This window comes from Trichoderma virens (assembly GCF_000170995.1).
Source record: "Trichoderma virens Gv29-8 chromosome Unknown TRIVIscaffold_91, whole genome shotgun sequence".
Classification (NCBI taxonomy): domain Eukaryota; kingdom Fungi; phylum Ascomycota; class Sordariomycetes; order Hypocreales; family Hypocreaceae; genus Trichoderma; species Trichoderma virens.
In genome coordinates, this window is record NW_014013658.1 from 1,280,403 (window position 1) to 1,298,152 (window position 17,750).

At 47.5% G+C, this 17,750-nt stretch overlaps 7 protein-coding genes across 7 annotated transcripts; 4 read left to right on the plus strand and 3 right to left on the minus strand.

The window, feature by feature from the left end:
* Positions 1 to 18: 18 nt before the first annotated feature.
* TRIVIDRAFT_228086 (uncharacterized protein) lies at positions 19 to 3,382 on the plus strand (the record flags this gene model as incomplete). Its single annotated transcript, XM_014094878.1, has 2 exons — positions 19 to 100; positions 156 to 3,382. 2 exons carry the CDS (start codon positions 19 to 21, stop codon positions 3,380 to 3,382), a joined length of 3,309 nt encoding a protein of 1,102 aa, XP_013950353.1.
* A 1,100-nt stretch (positions 3,383 to 4,482) lies between these two features.
* TRIVIDRAFT_163751 (uncharacterized protein) lies at positions 4,483 to 7,674 on the plus strand (the record flags this gene model as incomplete). Its single annotated transcript, XM_014094879.1, has 3 exons — positions 4,483 to 5,530; positions 5,686 to 6,526; positions 6,576 to 7,674. Coding segments are annotated over 3 exons (2,988 nt in total), but the record flags the coding sequence as incomplete, so codon positions are not given.
* A 750-nt stretch (positions 7,675 to 8,424) lies between these two features.
* Positions 8,425 to 9,321, plus strand: TRIVIDRAFT_163799 (uncharacterized protein; the record flags this gene model as incomplete). The annotated part of the gene is made up of 1 exon (XM_014094880.1): positions 8,425 to 9,321. One exon carries the CDS (start codon positions 8,425 to 8,427, stop codon positions 9,319 to 9,321), a length of 897 nt encoding a protein of 298 aa, XP_013950355.1.
* Positions 9,322 to 9,665: 344 nt separating this feature from the next.
* Positions 9,666 to 11,353, minus strand: TRIVIDRAFT_65025 (uncharacterized protein; the record flags this gene model as incomplete). The annotated part of the gene is made up of 2 exons (XM_014094881.1): positions 9,666 to 10,743; positions 10,839 to 11,353. 2 exons carry the CDS (start codon positions 11,351 to 11,353, stop codon positions 9,666 to 9,668), a joined length of 1,593 nt encoding a protein of 530 aa, XP_013950356.1.
* A 1,304-nt stretch (positions 11,354 to 12,657) lies between these two features.
* Positions 12,658 to 13,895, minus strand: TRIVIDRAFT_206810 (uncharacterized protein; the record flags this gene model as incomplete). Its single annotated transcript, XM_014094882.1, has 2 exons — positions 12,658 to 13,676; positions 13,751 to 13,895. The coding sequence occupies 2 exons, from the start codon at positions 13,893 to 13,895 to the stop codon at positions 12,658 to 12,660; spliced, it is 1,164 nt and encodes a 387-aa protein (XP_013950357.1).
* Positions 13,896 to 14,465: 570 nt separating this feature from the next.
* Positions 14,466 to 15,365, plus strand: TRIVIDRAFT_217162 (uncharacterized protein; the record flags this gene model as incomplete). The annotated part of the gene is made up of 1 exon (XM_014094883.1): positions 14,466 to 15,365. The coding sequence occupies one exon, from the start codon at positions 14,688 to 14,690 to the stop codon at positions 15,072 to 15,074; it is 387 nt and encodes a 128-aa protein (XP_013950358.1).
* A 348-nt stretch (positions 15,366 to 15,713) lies between these two features.
* On the minus strand, positions 15,714 to 17,750 carry TRIVIDRAFT_80151 (uncharacterized protein; the record flags this gene model as incomplete). The annotated part of the gene is made up of 4 exons (XM_014094884.1): positions 15,714 to 15,775; positions 15,839 to 16,678; positions 16,744 to 17,329; positions 17,391 to 17,750. The coding sequence occupies 4 exons, from the start codon at positions 17,748 to 17,750 to the stop codon at positions 15,714 to 15,716; spliced, it is 1,848 nt and encodes a 615-aa protein (XP_013950359.1).

Genomic DNA, 17,750 nt, shown 5'->3' on the forward strand with positions numbered 1-17,750 from the left:
TGTTCATGGAGACTCAGTATGGCCGGAAACCAATACAAGAAAATTAATGTTCATGCAGACAACGTACAGCTAGGCAATAATTACATTGCCGAGCCTCGAGGTGTGTTTTCTGTCTCTATTATTACAAGCGAGGCCAACCTGACGCGTCATTGAAGAGATTACCTTGGAGGAACTCCTTGCCCTGTTGTATTTAACCGACGCCTCCGCCGATCTAGCAAAGACAATCAGATTCAACGGGAAAAGGGTCACTGGCACGTGTGAATGGATCCTTTCCAGAAGCGAATACGAGCAGTGGCGCGACGGAGATGGGCTTCAGATTCTTTGGCTCTTCGGCGCTCCTGGCATAGGGAAGACAGTCATTTCATGCTTTTTGATCGAGAATCTGCAAAAGCAAGAGGCTTTGCAACCATCGACCATCTTGATCTATCATTTCTGCGACTACAAAGACGATGGCCCCAGGAATAGTGCACTGGGTATCATTCGATGCATTTTACAGCAGTTGTTGAAGAAGCAGCCGGATCTTTTTCGATGGATCAAGACGGAATACCAGCACCGTCACGAAATATTGTCACTTTCCAACAGCTTGGATGGGCTATGGGCAGTTTTGCTTCAGCTCCTGCAGAAATGCAATAGCAAGAACATTTATATCCTCATCGACGCCCTAGATGAGTGTGATAAAACTTGCATACATTTGCTCGACTTGATTGCTGAAATACCGGCGTCAGTGAACACCAGAGTTCTGATCACGGCACGGCCCGACGTGGAGATTGAGAAGACGGCTGAAACAGTGGGTCGACATCTTCGTGTCGATTCTGGAAAGATCAATGCCGACTTGGCAGCTTTTATTGATAGTAAACTTGCCGAGTTAAAGGTAAAGAGGAAGACGTTTCCAGAGAGCTTGATTAATGCCATAGGAGAAAAAGTGAAAAGCCAGGCTGGGGGAACATTTCTCTGGGCTAGTCTCGTCTTCAAAGACATATCTGCGGCTGCCACGACAAAAGCCGCCACAAGAAAATTAGAGAATCTGCCGTCTAATTTGCCTGGGATATACGGAAGAATTCTCGACTCCATCGATGAAGACGGAACAGAAGACGCGGCTTTCATTTTCCGATGGATGGTCGTGTTGAAACGACCAATGACTGCCAAAGATATGGCTACAGCACAGGTTCTTGCCCATGAAGGTTGGAATAAAGACACGGTTCCGCCAGTGCAATATATCGAACAATTTGAGGATGGATTCAAGGCCTGCGGTAACCTCCTATATTATGACCCAGTCAACGGCACGCTCAATCTTATACACCGCACTGCTAAAGACTATCTTGTTCATGAAGGCTGTCCTCCAAAGTATAGGGTCAACATTGAAGAAGCTGGGATAGACTTGGTGCGTACTTGCTGGCAATACCTAAGCATGCGGGACTTCAACCAAGGCGAGTTATTCTTATCGAGAGATTATAAGAATACGCTTATCCCCCTAGGATCCATCCCTATTGACCACAAGCGATATGGCTTTTTCAAATTCGCTTTTGATGAGGTGCAAGATTTTGTGGGTGAGGATAGACTGGCATTATACGCTGCCTTTGTCCGGTCTTGTGGTACTATAAACAGCTTGCCTTTGTTACGAGATTTCTGGCTCATCCATTTTGCAAGGGTTGGTCATGATGAAGGCGTGCGGGCCCTGATAGAAAAGCACGCAGATGTCAATGTCAGATGCAGAGTAAGGGACTACAGACTCAGTTCTACGGAGCTGTTGCTGCCCCGTAACATAGAGTTCTGGAGCTATCTTGCCACGGATATCGAAACTTATGCCGCAACCGCAACGGTTCTTCAGGGGGCTGCGAGGGGGGGCCATGCTGAAGTATGTGGAGCTTTGATAAAAAGAGGAGCTGAGGTAAATGCCGTGAACGAATCTAATGGCGAGACAGCCTTGCACTTAGCCGCAAGATTTGGGCACCTGGATGTGGTACGCTTATTACTAGATAATGGCGCAGACATTGACAAGTTAGACTGTGAGGGAAGAAGTCCGCTTTCTAGGGCACTATATGTCAAATGGGATGATATTGGCCTTCTTCTGCTAGCCAGAGGAGCTAATGCTATCCTGAAAGTACCCGTTCTTTCAAGAGATACCGAGTTTGCGGGAAGTACAGTGAGAGGCGACGATTTCTCAATTGGGCCAAGGCAAAGAGCCAGTGGAGAATTGGAAACCATGCTCTTCGATGCAGCAGTAGGGGATTGCGTTGGGTCTACTCGTTGCTTATTGGAAAAGGGCTTGGATATTAATGCACGAGGCTCTGACGGCCAAATAGCACTTTCTGTTGCAGTTAACTCTGACAATATTGAGGTCGCGAAGATATTAGCTTCACACGGAGGTGATCTTGGATTGACAAACGAACACACAAAAGAGACGCTTCTACACCTTGCTACTGCCAGGGGATACGTGGATATGGTGGAATGGCTTGTCCAAGTGGTTCCCAACTTAAATGGGAGAGCGAATTGTGTGCGATATCGGATACCTCTGGTTGAAAGCCATGTCGATTCATCGGCTAACTTCTTGATGGGTTTCTACAAAACCCAGAGCAGAGACATATTAGAGAAGATCTCCCCACTCCAGCTCGCGGCGATACTGGGCCATGCTGAAATCTACAAAATACTGGCTCTCGCGGGGGCGGACCAAAATGTAAGTGACTACGATGGACGGAACGTCTTGCATGATGCGGCTCGTTATGGACGTCATCAAAGTATTCAGTCTATCAATCAAATGAGAGGATATAAAATTGACAACAGAGATGAGAGGGGATGGACGGCCTTACATTACGCTGCTACTGCAGGGCATTTTCGGACGGTATTGCAGCTGGTCGGAGATGCACAAGCCAATATCAACGCTCTAACACACCAAGGGGAGACAGCTCTCCATCTCGTAGCTCAACTGTCAACTCCCGACGACGGAAGTGAACGTGATGCGTGGCTCACCATATGCTTTCATTCAAGCAACATCTCAAGAGCTAGCGATATGATGAATCTTCTACTTAGAGAAGGCGCTGATGCCAATGCAATTTCCAATGTGGATGGAAACACCGCTTTGCACCTTGCGGTAATGCAGGGAAGTTGGCCAGCGACGAAGGCTCTTCTCAAGTATGGCGCCGATGTCAACTCCGTCAATCAACAGGGACAGACGCCAATGGATTTGGCTTCCGCGGGTCGGGTAGAGGCACATCAATTAGGATGGTGGAATAGGAAGGCTTATGAGAGGATTGCTCAATTGCTTTCCAGAACTTCAAGAGGCGAAGGCATTGAATCAAACGGCTCGATATTAGCCCGGACGGAGAGCCTGGAGGTAGGATGTGGCTCTTCAGTTCTGCATCGGACGTTGACCAGTGTTATTTAGCCATGACAATCTCGATGCTTAACCTTTTGGCAACTTGAATTATGAAAGCTACTAATATTTATCAATCCATCTCTAGTACCTGCTGTTTATAGGGCACAGTCCTTCCATATCTATTATATCTGTAATTTACAATAAAAAATTTTATACTATTCTCTCTGGTGACATCCTTGAATCCTTTTCCACCATACACATCGACAGACATATATTTTAACCACTATGGAGCTCACTGAAATTAAAACCTTCTCATAGCTCATTGAGATAGAACGCCACTACTATCGACTCCACTCAGAATTACGGTCCTTGACAATTATACAGTATTGCTTGCCACTCCGTTTGATGATATGGTATATTATAAGGTTCCTATTGCTACACTTGCAGTTATTTGCACATTTCATACAGTTCCCCAAACAACATCGATCGTTGAAATGATAATCCGCCTATGAAAACCACCTAGGTCTCCAGCGAACAGCGATTCAGTAGTTAGGATGAATACATTCTGTCCGAGTGTTTTGTGGATAGGGTAGTAAGTGGTATTCAATTGGTTCCAATATATAGTCCAATAATATTTCGAATAATTTAAACCCAGTCGCACAATGCAAGATCCAATCCGACAAAGAGCAATTGTTACCCCGCTCATCCTACAAAACCACGTGCGGCCTATCTAGCATTGCCACTTAACGAGGCTGTGTTATATTGTGTTTCATCAACTATGAGTCTTGCTCCAAATCGGGTGCTTAAGCTCTATCTCACGATCGCCCCTTCTGTATTTTTGCGCTTATTTTGCTCTCAACATTGCCATTGAATACAGTGCAAATAACCTAAAGAAGTGATAGAGGCGCAGGCTTGCTTCTTCGCGAATGCTGAAGTTGTTGTGCGACTACAAAGTGAGATTTACTCTGTATCTCTTCTCTATCCATATCCGTACGTACGCGCCAGGGAGGTCAGGCCTGCTTCGGTTTCTTGGCCGGGAGTATTCCAACTGAAAATATGACTTATAGTTCTTTCACTAAGTATCCTGGTTCTAAGCCTTCAACTCTTAAGCATCAAGGCCCTTTTTGTTGTCGAAGATTCGGTGTATCACTACTCTCAATATTCTCAACATGGCCACTTCTTCTCAGCTCCATTCACACCGTGACTACACCATTGGCTGGATTTGCGCACTGCGCAAGGAGCAGACAGCTGCAACAGCCATGCTAGATGCCATACACGAGGACTTACCGAATCCGTCCACAGACCCAAATGCATACACCCTTGGGTCTATCGGGAAGCACAATGTAGTGATCGCATGCTTACCAGAGGGCAAATACGGTACTAACGCAGCGGCGACGGCCGCGACATGGATGGCATCTACATTTCCATCCGTCAGATTTGGCCTGATGGTTGGAATAGGCGGCGGCATCCCGTGCAATAAGATTCGATTAGGTGATGTCGTCATCAGCAAACCCGGCAATGGCTTTCCTGGAGTGATCCAGTGGGATCTTGGCAAGGTTGAGCACGACGGCATAATCGAACACACTGGATCGCTGAACAATCCCCCAATTGCACTGCTGACATCTTTGGCAAAGCTAGGGACCAAGAGAGAGATGGAGGGATCACAAATACCGAATTATCTTGCTAACATGGGAGAAAAATGGCCAACGTTGGCTGCAAAGTATACGCGTTTGGAATCTTTGCGTGATACCTTATTTGCAGATGACTACCCACACATTGAAAGCACTTCTACAAATAGCTCATCCCAAGAGGCACAGGCGTACGATACCGAAACGGAGGAGGAGGATGAAGATGAGGAAGAGGGGGCCACCGACTGCAGATTTTGTGATATTAGTAAAGCGCGTAAGAGGAAACCAAGGACTACACGCATTCATTACGGACTCATCGCATCTGGCAACATGGTCGTCAAAGATGCTCAGTTTCGAAACCGGCTCAATGAGAGATTCAGCAATAAGATTCTCTGCGTCGAAATGGAGGCCGCGGGATTAATGAGCAGTTTTCCCTGCCTTGTGATAAGAGGCATATGCGATTATGCGGACTCACATAAAAACAAAGCTTGGCAAGAGTATGCTGCTGCTGTTGCTGCGGCTTCTGCGAAAGAACTTCTGCTGGTAGTCCCAGTCCATGCAGTGGAGCAAATGGATACTATTACTTCCAGTAAGCTGTCAATTTCACCCTCGACAGCCCTTCCTATATTATCCAGAGACATACCAATATCTCTGTAATATCTCATGGAGGCGCTGTAAACGATCTACTCCATTCTCAATATTTTACCAACTGAGTACTACAAGCCACTAACTTCTGGTTACAAGTTTTATCCAATATTAGTGGCGATGTGAAACTCGCCGTAGGATATCTAGAAGAAGCCAGAGTTCATAGACACAACCAAGAAGACGAAAGAATTATCGAATGGCTCAGCCCCCTTGACTACGGAGCTGAACATTCTGACGTTTTGAAACGATGGCAACCTGGGACAGGCCAATGGCTTCTGAATTCTACCGAGTTCAACGAGTTTATCGAAACCGACAAACAGATAATATTTTGTCCAGGTATTCCCGGGGCAGGAAAAACTGTCATGACCGCTGCTGTGATAGATTACTTGCACAAGCGGTTCGGCAACGACTCGAGCATCGGTATAGCTTACATTTACTTCAACTTCAAGAGATATAACGAGCAAACTCCGAATTCCGTCTTCTTGTCTCTGCTGAAGCAAGTAGCTAAGCAGCAGCCTTGTCTGCCTGATAGCGTAAAATCTCTCCATGAAAGACACGCGAAAAGGAATACGCGGCCATCATTTGAAGAGATTCTTGAGACATTCCAAGAAGTTGTGAATTTATACACAAAGGCCTTTGTTATTATCGATGCGCTTGATGAGTGCTCAACAGTGGGCCACTGTAGAGAGACCATTTTATCGGAGATTATTGCTTGCGCGAAACGATCTGATCTGAAACTATTTACGACATCAAGGGATATTCCTGAGATATCTGACAGATTCAAATCCACTCTGCGATTAGAGATTGGAGCGACTGAATTAGATATACGGAGATATATAGATGGCCGCCTATCCAAATTACCACCCATCTCAGTTATCAGCCAGAGCAAGTCCCTCCAAGAGGAAATCAAAACCGCCATCAATAATACTGTCAACAGAATGTATGTACTTCATAAGTTGTATGCGAATAATATCTAAGTCTCTCAATAGGTTCTTATTAGCACAGCTTCACTTTGATCGATTAATAGACTGCATAACGCGAAAGGCGGTTATGAAAGCTCTCAAAGATCTTCCCACCGGGTCTGGCGCGTATGATTATGCATACGATGCCGCTATGGAACGTATCAACCAACAGAGCTCTAGTCGCAGCGCGCTAGCGATAAATGCTCTATCTTGGATTACACACGCAAGGTGGCCTCTATCTGTAGTTGAGCTCCAGCAAGCCCTCGCCGTTGAGATTGGAGAGGACGAGTTTGACGAAGACAATCTCCCACAGATTGAAGATATCATGTCAACCACTATCGGATTAGTTGCTATTGATGAAAAAAGCAAAATCATTCGACTCGTCCATCACACAGCGCAGGAGTTTTTCGACAGAACTCGGCAAAAGTGGCTTCCCAAAGCAGAGACTTATATTGCAGAAGTCTGCAGTTCTTATCTCTCATCTTCCGCTATCGAACGCCAATGTCGCTATTATATTCAAATCTCTGAAATCTTGAAATCCTTTAAATTTTGGTATTACGCAGTTTACAATTGGAAATACCACGTTAGGACCTCCACATTCAGCCAGACTCATGTTAATTTCCTCAGAAAGACCTCCAATTTCGAAGCTTTTCTTCGCGGATTTCATATACTTCGTCGAACCCCGCCTGGGATTTATAAATTTAATACTCACCATGTTAAGGAATATTTAAATGTGGATATAATTCCCAAAAACGTCACAAGTCTTCATGTCGCCGCAGAGTTGGGTATTTCTGAAATCGTCAATGTCTTGCTCAAAGAATTTTCCAACCCAGATGAGCGCGACAGTTACAACCGTTCACCGTTACACATGGCTGCTAGTGGTGGATATTCTACTACTATGGAGGCATTGATCAACTTTGGCCAAGTTGATGTTGACGCAATATCAAAAACATCAAGGTATACGCCGCTCATACGCGCTGCGCAAGGGGGCCACACTGCGGCTGTAAAGTTGTTGCTGGACACGGGCAAAGTCAATGTCGGATTTAAATGCAAGAGAGGAAAGACTGCCCTCTGGTATGCCGCCGTTGGTGGACATGTTGATATCGTCAAGCTGCTGTTGGATGCGCGACTCTATGACCCAGACGTAATTCAGGAGATACACTCTTCAGCTCTATTAGGAGCTGTCATCATGGAGAGGGAAATCGTCGTTAACCTAATTCTCGAAACTGGGCATGCCGATATGAATGTTCAAACGGCAAGCATTTGCGGTCCCTTTTATTGGGGCGACCTTGTGGATCATGATTGTTCCTGGGCTGATTTCACCTGGTATTATCCATCCAGCAAACTCCTTTGGGGGGATAAAAGCATAGGACATGTGTCTCTTAACGAAGGCAAATCAGCGTTCATTCTTCTTTTATGTCTAGGAAATGAAACTCTTCTCGAGCTCTTTCTTGGCAATGAAGAAGTGGATGTTGACTTGGCAATTGAAGATCGATATGTGAACTCTGCACTCTTTACGGCTGCCTATTGCGGACGTGTCAGCTTATTTCAACTATTACTCGACAGTGGAAGATGTCATCTAGATTCTCGGAACCCCGATGGCCGAACATTGCTCATGATTGCTGCGTCACAAGGACACGAGAGTCTTGTCAAGCTTCTTCTTAGTAAAGACATTTCTGCTGTTGATTGGTGCGACAAATGTGGCAACACAGCCCTATCTTTAGTAATTGATTCAGTAGAAGAGCACACAAGCGTGGCTAAGCTTCTCATCAATACTGGGAAAGCCAACATTAACACAAGAGATGAAGATGGCCTTACACTTCTATGCGACGCCGCTGAGTACGGTCATGAGAACATTTTTCAGCTACTCTTCGAAATGTTGGAAGTCGAAATTAACTCGGACAAGACTGATGGGAAATTATTATTGATTGCTGCTGCTAGTGGGAAAAGGAGCACCGTCAAACTGTGCCTTAATTCGAGAAAATTTGATATCAACGCCAGGGATCATTTCGGTCTGTCGCCACTTTTGTTAGCTGCACAGTCTTTGTACGACGACTCCGATATCCTCCAGTTATTGTTGGACATGGATACTGTTGAAATCGGCGCAAGAGACTACGAGCACAAAAGGACAGCGCTATTATGGGCGGCTGATGCGGGATCTGTGAAAAAATTCACAACTCTATTACAGACAGGCAAATTTGATATCAACGAGAGGGATGTAAATGGCATGACTCCATTTATATTGGCTGTCCAACAATACCGCTCGGATATTGTTGAGTTTTTGCTCAATGCAGAAGGGGTTGATCTCTATACAAGAGACCACAAGCATAAAAGAACGGCGCTGATGTGGGCTGCTTACGCTGGACAGGCGAAAGTTTTTCTAACCCTATTACGCGCAGGCAAATTCGATATTAACGAGACTGATGCGCATGGCCTGACTCCGTTTTTAATAGCTGCTAAGAAAGGCAAGGCAGATATTGTTAGAATTCTGCTAGATACAGATGGGGTTGATCTCTATAGAAGAGATTCCAAATATGGGAGAACAGCAATGATGTGGGCTGCTTCAGTTATGAATCCGGCACCTTTTTTCCTATTATTGCATTCAGGGAAGTTTGATCTGAAAGAAAAGGGTTTGGATGGCCTTGATTCAACTGAAATCGCTATTAAAAGGAAGAATAGTGTCCATGTCTCTTTATTGAAGATGGATCAGGACCAGATTAATAATTGGTATACAATAACTTGTAACAATATCATGAGGCCAGTAACGGATTAAGGAGAGGCGGATATAATATTACAATCAGTATTAAAGAAGAGCCTGATTTCCAGTGTGCACTGAAAGAGAGAAGAGTATGAAACGCCTTGCTGATATGTCCACATTCGCTGCAAGTCAACGAATAGAAAAAGTAGATCGCTAGATCACTAGCTCTCCCATATGCTACGCTACTTGTAGATTTGATTATCAATATCCGTGATGAACAGCTGTTATCTTTATATATATCCTTACTATCCTTTTTTGCCCTCAATGTGCCCAAATTTTGAGCCAGCATTTTATCATCGCCGGTGAGGGGCAGAATCATAATCTCCCTTCATCTAATGAAATGATAGATACCGCCCCACTCATCGAGACGGAGGCGGCAACTCGCCCAGCAACGTCGCATCACTCTCCTCCCATGGATGTTTCTTCTCAATATCCCTAATCAACTCTTTATGTCTCTCACTCCTCGGCGTAATATTGAACGGAAACGGCTTGGGCTTTGCAATAATGCCCGCCTCAAAATCCAACTTTGGCTCAATCACATTGCCCTGCTCATCCGTCGCCTTGCTAATATCGAAAACCGCTACGAGATACGCCAAATTGAGAAACAACGAAGAGTCGGCAAGATATCGCCCAGGACACACTCTCCTTCCAAATCCAAAGACTGCCCACCGAGGATCAGGCTCGTTTCGTGGGGCGAGAAAGCGCTCAGGGGCAAATGTATCAGGATCAACGTAAACAGAAGGATCATGTGTGAACTTCCAGATGGCTGGGAAAATGTAAGCTCCCTTTGGTAAGTCATATCCCTTGTATGTCATGTCTTCGGACATGGCATGAGGAACGCCCATTGGTAGAATTGGACACCAGCGGAGAGCTTCAGATACCATTGCTTCGATGTAGGGCATTTGGTCCAGGTCAGCGAGCACAGGTAAACGAGTGCCACCGGTGACTCTATCGATTTCCTCTTGCGCCTTCCGCTGGGCTTCGGGAAACATAGTCATTGCCAGAATAAAACTGATGAGAGTTGAGACGGTGGTGTCTGCTCCTCCTCCGTATAAAGCCGCGGCCGACCATTTAATAGTATGTGTGTCAGCCTCGGTCGGTTCGTCCCCGTCACCAATACACTCCTGAACAAGTCTCGCGACGTATGATCCCATGATGTTATGATTGGCCATTTGCTTACGAACAAATTTGTAAGGCTCGTCGATAACGGCACGAATTTCCTTGCCATACTGATTAGCTTCAGCCTTGAAGCCCGTGCCAGGGAAGCCATCGGGGAGCCACTTTAATGCGGGAATAAACTCGACAGGTCGTGTAAATGGGACGCAAGCGCGGGAGAAGTTGGCCATCATGCGGTCAATTAAGCCAATCAATGGATCGGGGCCACGGGGGTTGATGGTATAACCGTATACGATTTTGAGGATAACCGCGCCGGCTTCACTGCCACAAATGGATTAGTTACATCATTCATAGATATAGAAGAACTCTCATCATGTCTTTTAAGTTATGTCTAAGTCCAAGAATATGTTACTCACGTTTCGAAATGCTTAACAATCTTCTGAGGTGCCTCTAGTGTTCGAAGTAACAGCCGTCCAGCTTCTCGTTCTTGTATTTCTGCATATTTAGTCGCCAGAACTTTGGTGCCAATCGCCTTGTGCATGACTTTGCGTTGAGAGGTAAACCGCTTTTCCAACTGATGCATGGAGATGAAGTCTCCAAAACCACAATAGTTAGCAAACTGAAAAACAGGGCGCCCAGAGGACGTCTGAGACTTCTTTTCCATAATCTCCTGTGCTGCCTCTTTGTCGCCGACAAAGATCATGGGCTGTCCCAAGACAGTGACAGAAGCAATCGGTCCATATTTATCGGTGATCGAGTTCCAATGTACGTGATTAGGTGTGCCATTCGGAGGGAGATCGAGGATATTGCCGATGAAGGGCAGGCCTTTGGGTCCAGGGGGAAGGTTCTTCTTAGGTTTCCGGAAGATCTGGTGGTATACAAGAAATCCCACCAGAGCAATTAGTGACTGGATTATGAGCGTGCTCGCCATGTCCACCAAAATGTGGAAAATCGAGGCAAACTGTCAATGAGTGGCAGAGATGGAGCTAAAGAGCCATTTGTTTCTTAGCCCGAGAGACGGCAGCGTTTTAGTAACTAATTCTTCCAGCTCTCTCCCCGTATTAGAGACCACTCCTAATAGAGCATAACTCTATGCCACTGCATGAGAGGCCTTCCCGCGGTGGATACTTGTTACCGGGATGACATGAGCTATGCAGGCTGCTGACTTGAATCGGAGTTTTCGACGTGTGTCGACGTGAATCGGAGTTTTCAACGTGTGTCGACGGGAAAAGCCATAGTTTCTACGAAGTAAAGTGAAATGTGCTGTCCCAAGGTGATTGAAATTAGACGGTGGACATCGGCAAAGTGATTTCGAGGTCATTTCATTTGCCTAAAATCAGGCACACAGCGAAGCACCTTCCCGTGAGTCTTTTATGGTAAGCAAAGTTGAAAATTAATGTTTCGCTATCATAAGTAGCATGCTGAGTCGCAGTATTTGCAGCATCATAACAGGAGTAGCCCACAACTCTGGCGGAAAAGACAAACAAACTCAATAGTATTAGCAATATGGTTGAAACAATTGGCATGTCAGTTTCTATTGCGTACCATACCTCGGAAAGCGAAAGGGTGGATTCTTTAGCCAGGAAGTAGGCGGGTCCAAACAAGTTTCATGCAGTTGCCATGGAGTTCTTAATTCTTACATGTACTGCGATCTAACCTGACGATCTGAGAAGTCACACGCAGGGGTCGGAGCTAGCTCCGCAGCCACGTAGAATGCGTACTTCGTATTATTTTAGTACAGTATCAGTGGAATTCCGCTGTGTGAGCGGCTTTCTCTCTCGACTCGTCGCAACCGCCGAGCCGCCGAGTTGACTAAACGGCGAATAAATATGATGCCGCATGTCATGCTAGGTCTCTCGACATATGCAACCAAGGTTATGCTAGGTCGAATCAGGTACAAGGGCGATGCGCTATCCGAAGGACCGGACCGTTGACCTTGCAAAGAAACCCCACAGTAAGAGCGGGTGAGATGAGCCATGTTGAAACTAATCATGGGTGTTGATAGCTGAGGATGCTTAGTGGTGAGTTATGAAGGATGAAGACAAGATGAAGACGAGGGTGGTAGTCGAGTTATGACACGCACGTGACGATGCTGTCATGCAAAAAACACCAAGCATACAGGTATGGACTACCTTCTCTATATGAATCTTTGAACTGGGCTACCTATTCAGGCTATTCTTCATGTCAAATACATCTCATGCCAAATACACCTCATCAAACTACTAACAGTATTCATCAATTCTCCGCCAGCTTAATCACAACCTTGCCAAAGTGCTTCCCATCCTTAACAAACGCCATCGCCTCCTTCGCCTCCTCCATCCCAAACACCTTACACACAACCGGCCGAATCTCCTTCTCCTCGTAAAACCTCACCATCTCCTCAAACCGATCCTTCCCGCCATTCACCAACCCCTTGAGCGTGACATTCTTCCTCAACGCCAACACATTCACATTCAACCGATTCCATCCCGACGCCTTCCCCTTATCATCGCCATTTCCGCCATCGTCGCCGCCAGTGTCGTCTTCTTTGCCGGAAACATAGCCGATACAGCTAATCGTCCCTCCAAACGCAACACTGGCAAAGCTCTTGCGCAACGTCTTCGTCCCGCCCACTTCGAGGATGTAGTCCGCGCCCTTGCCGCCGGTGGCTTCCATGACGCCATCTTGCCACTCCCAGTATGTGCGGTAATTAATCGTGTGGTCTGCGCCCAGCTGTTTTGCTTGCTCGAGCTTCTCATCCGATGAAGATGTGATGATGGTCTTGAGGCCGGCTGCCTTTGCGATTTGCAGTCCTGCAATGCTCACTCCGCCCGTGCCTTGGAGCAATACAGTCTCTTGCTCCTTGTCCTTGTCCTTGTCCTTATCACCGCCTTTCCCATAAAGTTCCAACTCCTGGAAGGATTTCCCAATAGGCCTCATCCAGTTCAGTGCCATCCACGCCGTCACACTCGCAATCGGCAGGCAACTCGCCTCCTCGTTTGTCATGTACTTGGGCGCCTTGACCAGCGTCTTGGCATCGAAGCACCGATACTCTGTCAGCACGCCCGGCAAGGGAAAGCCCAGTCCAGACTCCATATCAGATTGTTTGAGGGCTCCGACAAGATGAGTCTGTAGAAAGACGGACATGACGCGAGTCCCAGCGGTGAGGAGCGGCGATTTGCTCTCCACAACGGTGCCGCACATGTCGGAGCAGGGAACGACACCGACGGGGGAATCCGTAGGGGTTTGATGGTGGTTATATTCGCCATCGCAGACTGCATGAAATCAGAATCACGGTCAATCTGCAACGCACGACGTCCATGCTTTCAATCCAGAGAGGGGAACATACCTTCGATATCTCGGTAATTCAAGCACACGGCATTAATCTTCACCAGCACTTCCCCGTCCTTCGGCACCGGCATCTCGCCTTCGACCAACTCTAGCTTATCCGCACCATCCAGCTTGCTCACCCATTGCTTGTTCGTTGGTGCCATGACGACTTCCCAATCTTCAATCTCTCCTTGCTGAGTATCTCGGGTCTCAATGCCTCTCTGTGTCAATGCGGGGTTCCCAGTCATAACCCCTCTTATCCAGTTCTTGTTCAATTAAAACCCGTAGATGCGCTGGTTCACTCGTATTCAGAACTCCAAGACCTTTTGCTATCAAAGATGAAAGAATCAAGATCTACGATGCCGCGCGTCGAATGGGGAATCGGACTACTTCTTGTACTACACAGTCTACCAGCCAATGACACCCAGACGGGAACACGTACGTCACCGCCGAAATCCTCCAAACAGATCAAGCAGAATCTCTCTCCACCAGTTTAGCGGCTCCATCTCGCCAGGAACCGACTGAGTCAGTTAGTTGGCACCTAAGCTTAAACTTGGATACTAGGTAGACACAAGCATCTCCGCCCAAGCAAGAAAGAAAAGAGTCACACGACACACAATCAAAGCGGCAAATGGATAAAAACACACAAGGATTTTCTTATAAAAAAAAAAGTAATGATAAAAAAGCTCTTGATGGCACTAATACAACAACTACAGTGGTTGAAAAAAAGATTTACAAAAACTAAACAAAAACAACGGCAAAGAACAAGAAAATTACTCGCCGTGTTTCTTCTTTTTTCCTTCTTTCACAGATCCTGCTAACCATAGCCCTGTATGAGTTTATGAATTTGCCCGTCTTCTGGCATCATTGAAGATGCACTGAGTTGTTCCCATCACCGCCCTCCTAGTCTTCGAAAAAAAAAAATATCACAGATGCATATTCCATAAACAAGGAAAATGTCCAGAAAACATAGCAAGCCCAATGCTGCCATAGTAAACGCCGCAGTAAAATCAGAAACCTCCTCTCAACGAATTTCGTCCTTCTTCCATTTACGTGAGAGGGAATTGCCTCGGCAACGGAGACAAGACATATTAACCAACGCAAACAAGGACTTGCCTCGAAAAACTTCTCACATTCTCCAAACAGGGTTCAATATTTTTTGCTTCCCTTTTCTCTTTCTTACTCCTCACTTTCCCGCAAAACGTATCGAACCAAACACATTCATTCCACCAAACACACCTCTACTCTCTCGTCCCGGCCTCCCATGCATGTACAAGAAAGCTGAGTTGTCTCAATTCGTCGTCGTCACGGTCGTATCTGGACGTCAGACATGGGGGTATTAAAAAAGTTTTTTTTTTGGTTGGGTATAGGTACTGCTCGTCATCGTCGCCGAAGCCACTCCACTCAGTGCTTATGTGATGCGAAGCACGACGAGGTGGATTCGCTGCAGCTGTCTAGACGTAAAAGTCGTGAAAATAAATGTCATAATCGTCAAGAATCGGTCGTAGATCTGGTTGAAGGAGTACGCTTGAAGGGGGGGATATTCCAGGCTTCGCGCACGGAAACGAGTCGTGACGTTTTCGTAACGGTTGCCCAGTTGTCGAACAAAACTTTTTTTGTATCCTGATCCTGTTTTCCACATTCTCATCGGGGGTGGCATCATCATCATCAAAAAAACCAGCTACGGAGCGGCGGAGAGTTGCCCCTGGTAGACCTCGGGGCTTTCTACCAGCTTGGGGGGAAATGTACATCGCCAATTTTGGTAGATCGCCCTGGATGGTTCACCCGGGAACAAACCCCCTCCGTCGTCCTGATGAAAATCAATATTACAAATCGTAAAAAGCAATGGGTTGAGAGCAAGGCGAGGGATGCGACGCAGAGAGCCTGGTCTAACCCCCCCAAAAAGGCAGTCCATCAGCTCTCCCAGTGAGCCACAGGCATAACACATGGGAGAGCCGGTAGACCCCGCATTACAAACTGGCTTAGTGATATCTCGAAGCATTAGTAGAGCTGGTGCCAACACGAGCTCCATTGTCCGAAGAATCTAGCCATCATGTTAGCTTCTGTTATCAACATCAACAAAGCTACTTGGATTCAATCAACGTACCACTACCGCGCTGCATATGACCATTTGCTCGAGTACGACCAAAACCGTTGGACGTCTCCCACTCCGGGCCGCGAGGCTGCCTCTCAGGAGCACCCTTGGTTCCGTTTCCATTCGCGCTGGGCCGCTGGCTACCAATAGCCCCAGGGGTGCTACGAGCCTGGGATTGCATTGAGCTCGCTTCAAAGGGAGACAAGCTAAGTCCACTGAGGCCGCTGACAAGGCCGTTGTCATTCTTGGCACCAGGGGTGCTGGGATTGCCGCTCTGGGATTGGCTACCGTTGCTGAGGTAGTCGCCAAATCGAGCCGTGGAGGTAGGGGTAATGCCGCTCAAGCCGCTGCCGGGAGCCAGATAGCTCGATGAGGCCTGAGACGGGCTAGGGGTAAATGAGCGGAGGTCGGCAAAGCTCTTGGCCGCCCGTAGGTTGTTGGGAATTCCACTACCATCTGGGCTTCCGGGAAGTTCTAGCGTGGGGCCGTGTCGACCAACGAGATGGCCATAGTTGCTGCTGGCTGCACGAGACTCCCTGTCGGCTGCAAAGTCGAACGTGGCGGCTCGGCTCAGGCCGCGCTTGTGAACATCAAGGCTGCTGGCAGGAGGCGTATGGATGTTGGCCGTGGGCGAGGGCTGCTGTCGCTTCAGCACCGTAAGCTGTCGTGAATCAGCCTCACCAATGGACTGGTGCTCAAGCCCCATGTGGTGGGCTAGAATGTGAATGGATCGACGGTGCTCGGGGGCAATTCCAGGAGGGAAGACCAAAATCTCACGCGAATCGTCTCTTCGGAACATGGCAAGTTCGGTATAGAATTCAAGGGTCTGAGGGTCATTCATATCAATATCACCTACACACGGCTCATTAGCATGTCATGAACAGAGATGAGATTCCTTCAAGTTGTTCAAAACCTACCGAGAAGAGAAGTGGCGGGAGCAGGAGCGGCGCTGGCAGTGCGCGGCTGGGACTGGGGCATGCCGCCCAGAGATTGAAGTGAGCTCTGGTTGTGCAGCAACGGGGCGCGGTGTTGCTCCTCGAGTTGTCCTCGGCGCTCTCTCTTTTCCCTCTCAATACGCTCACGCTCAGCCTCGGGGAGCATCTTCTTGTACTCGACTCGCAGTTTCCGGCCATGGACATCCATTCCGTTCATCGCCTCAATGACGACGCGAGTATCTTCGGCAGATTGAAAGTTGGCGAAAGCGAGTCCTCGGAAAACACCATTATCAAAATGGTAGTTGAAAGCATAAGGCTGGGGAAGATGCATGTCCAGCATGATGGAAGCAAGCGTCTCCTTGCGGACAGCAAAGGGGATGTTCTTAATGACGATGGCGGTAGGGATTAGCTGATCAGCGTCGTTGCCGACTGACTGGATACTGTTGGGGGACGGGTGAGATCCAGGAGCATCAACACGAAGGCCGCCGTTGGAAATGGAGGGGCCGCCGAGGCCGTTCGAGTATGACTGAAGGTTAGGCATTCCCATCCCGCCATGTTCGGTCCAATTCTGCATCTTTTCAGTCAGCACATTGTCATTGTTTCTCAGCAGCAGTTGGAATTAAACATACAGTTGGCAAAGCGGCTCGCCGGTTGACGCTTCGTTGCCTTCCCGGGCCATGCACGGCGCCGCCGACAGTAGCCACGCCCGAGCCGTTGTAGCTCCACGACTGGTTGTTGTCCATCATGTACCCAGGCATGCCGCCGCCGCCGCCAATAGTGTCCATGGCGCGACTACCGTAGCTGCTGGCCAGTCTTTCGCTGGAGTAAAGGCCACTCGAGGAGAGAGGCGCATCGAACGGCCGTTGGGTTTGTCGGGGCATGGTGAGACCAGAAGCAAAGTTGGAGTAGTTTTGTCTCGAGGAACTGGGCGACCTGTTGGTGGCTGTGCCGTAATCGAGGTAAGTCATATCGTGAGGCTGCTGAGCCAT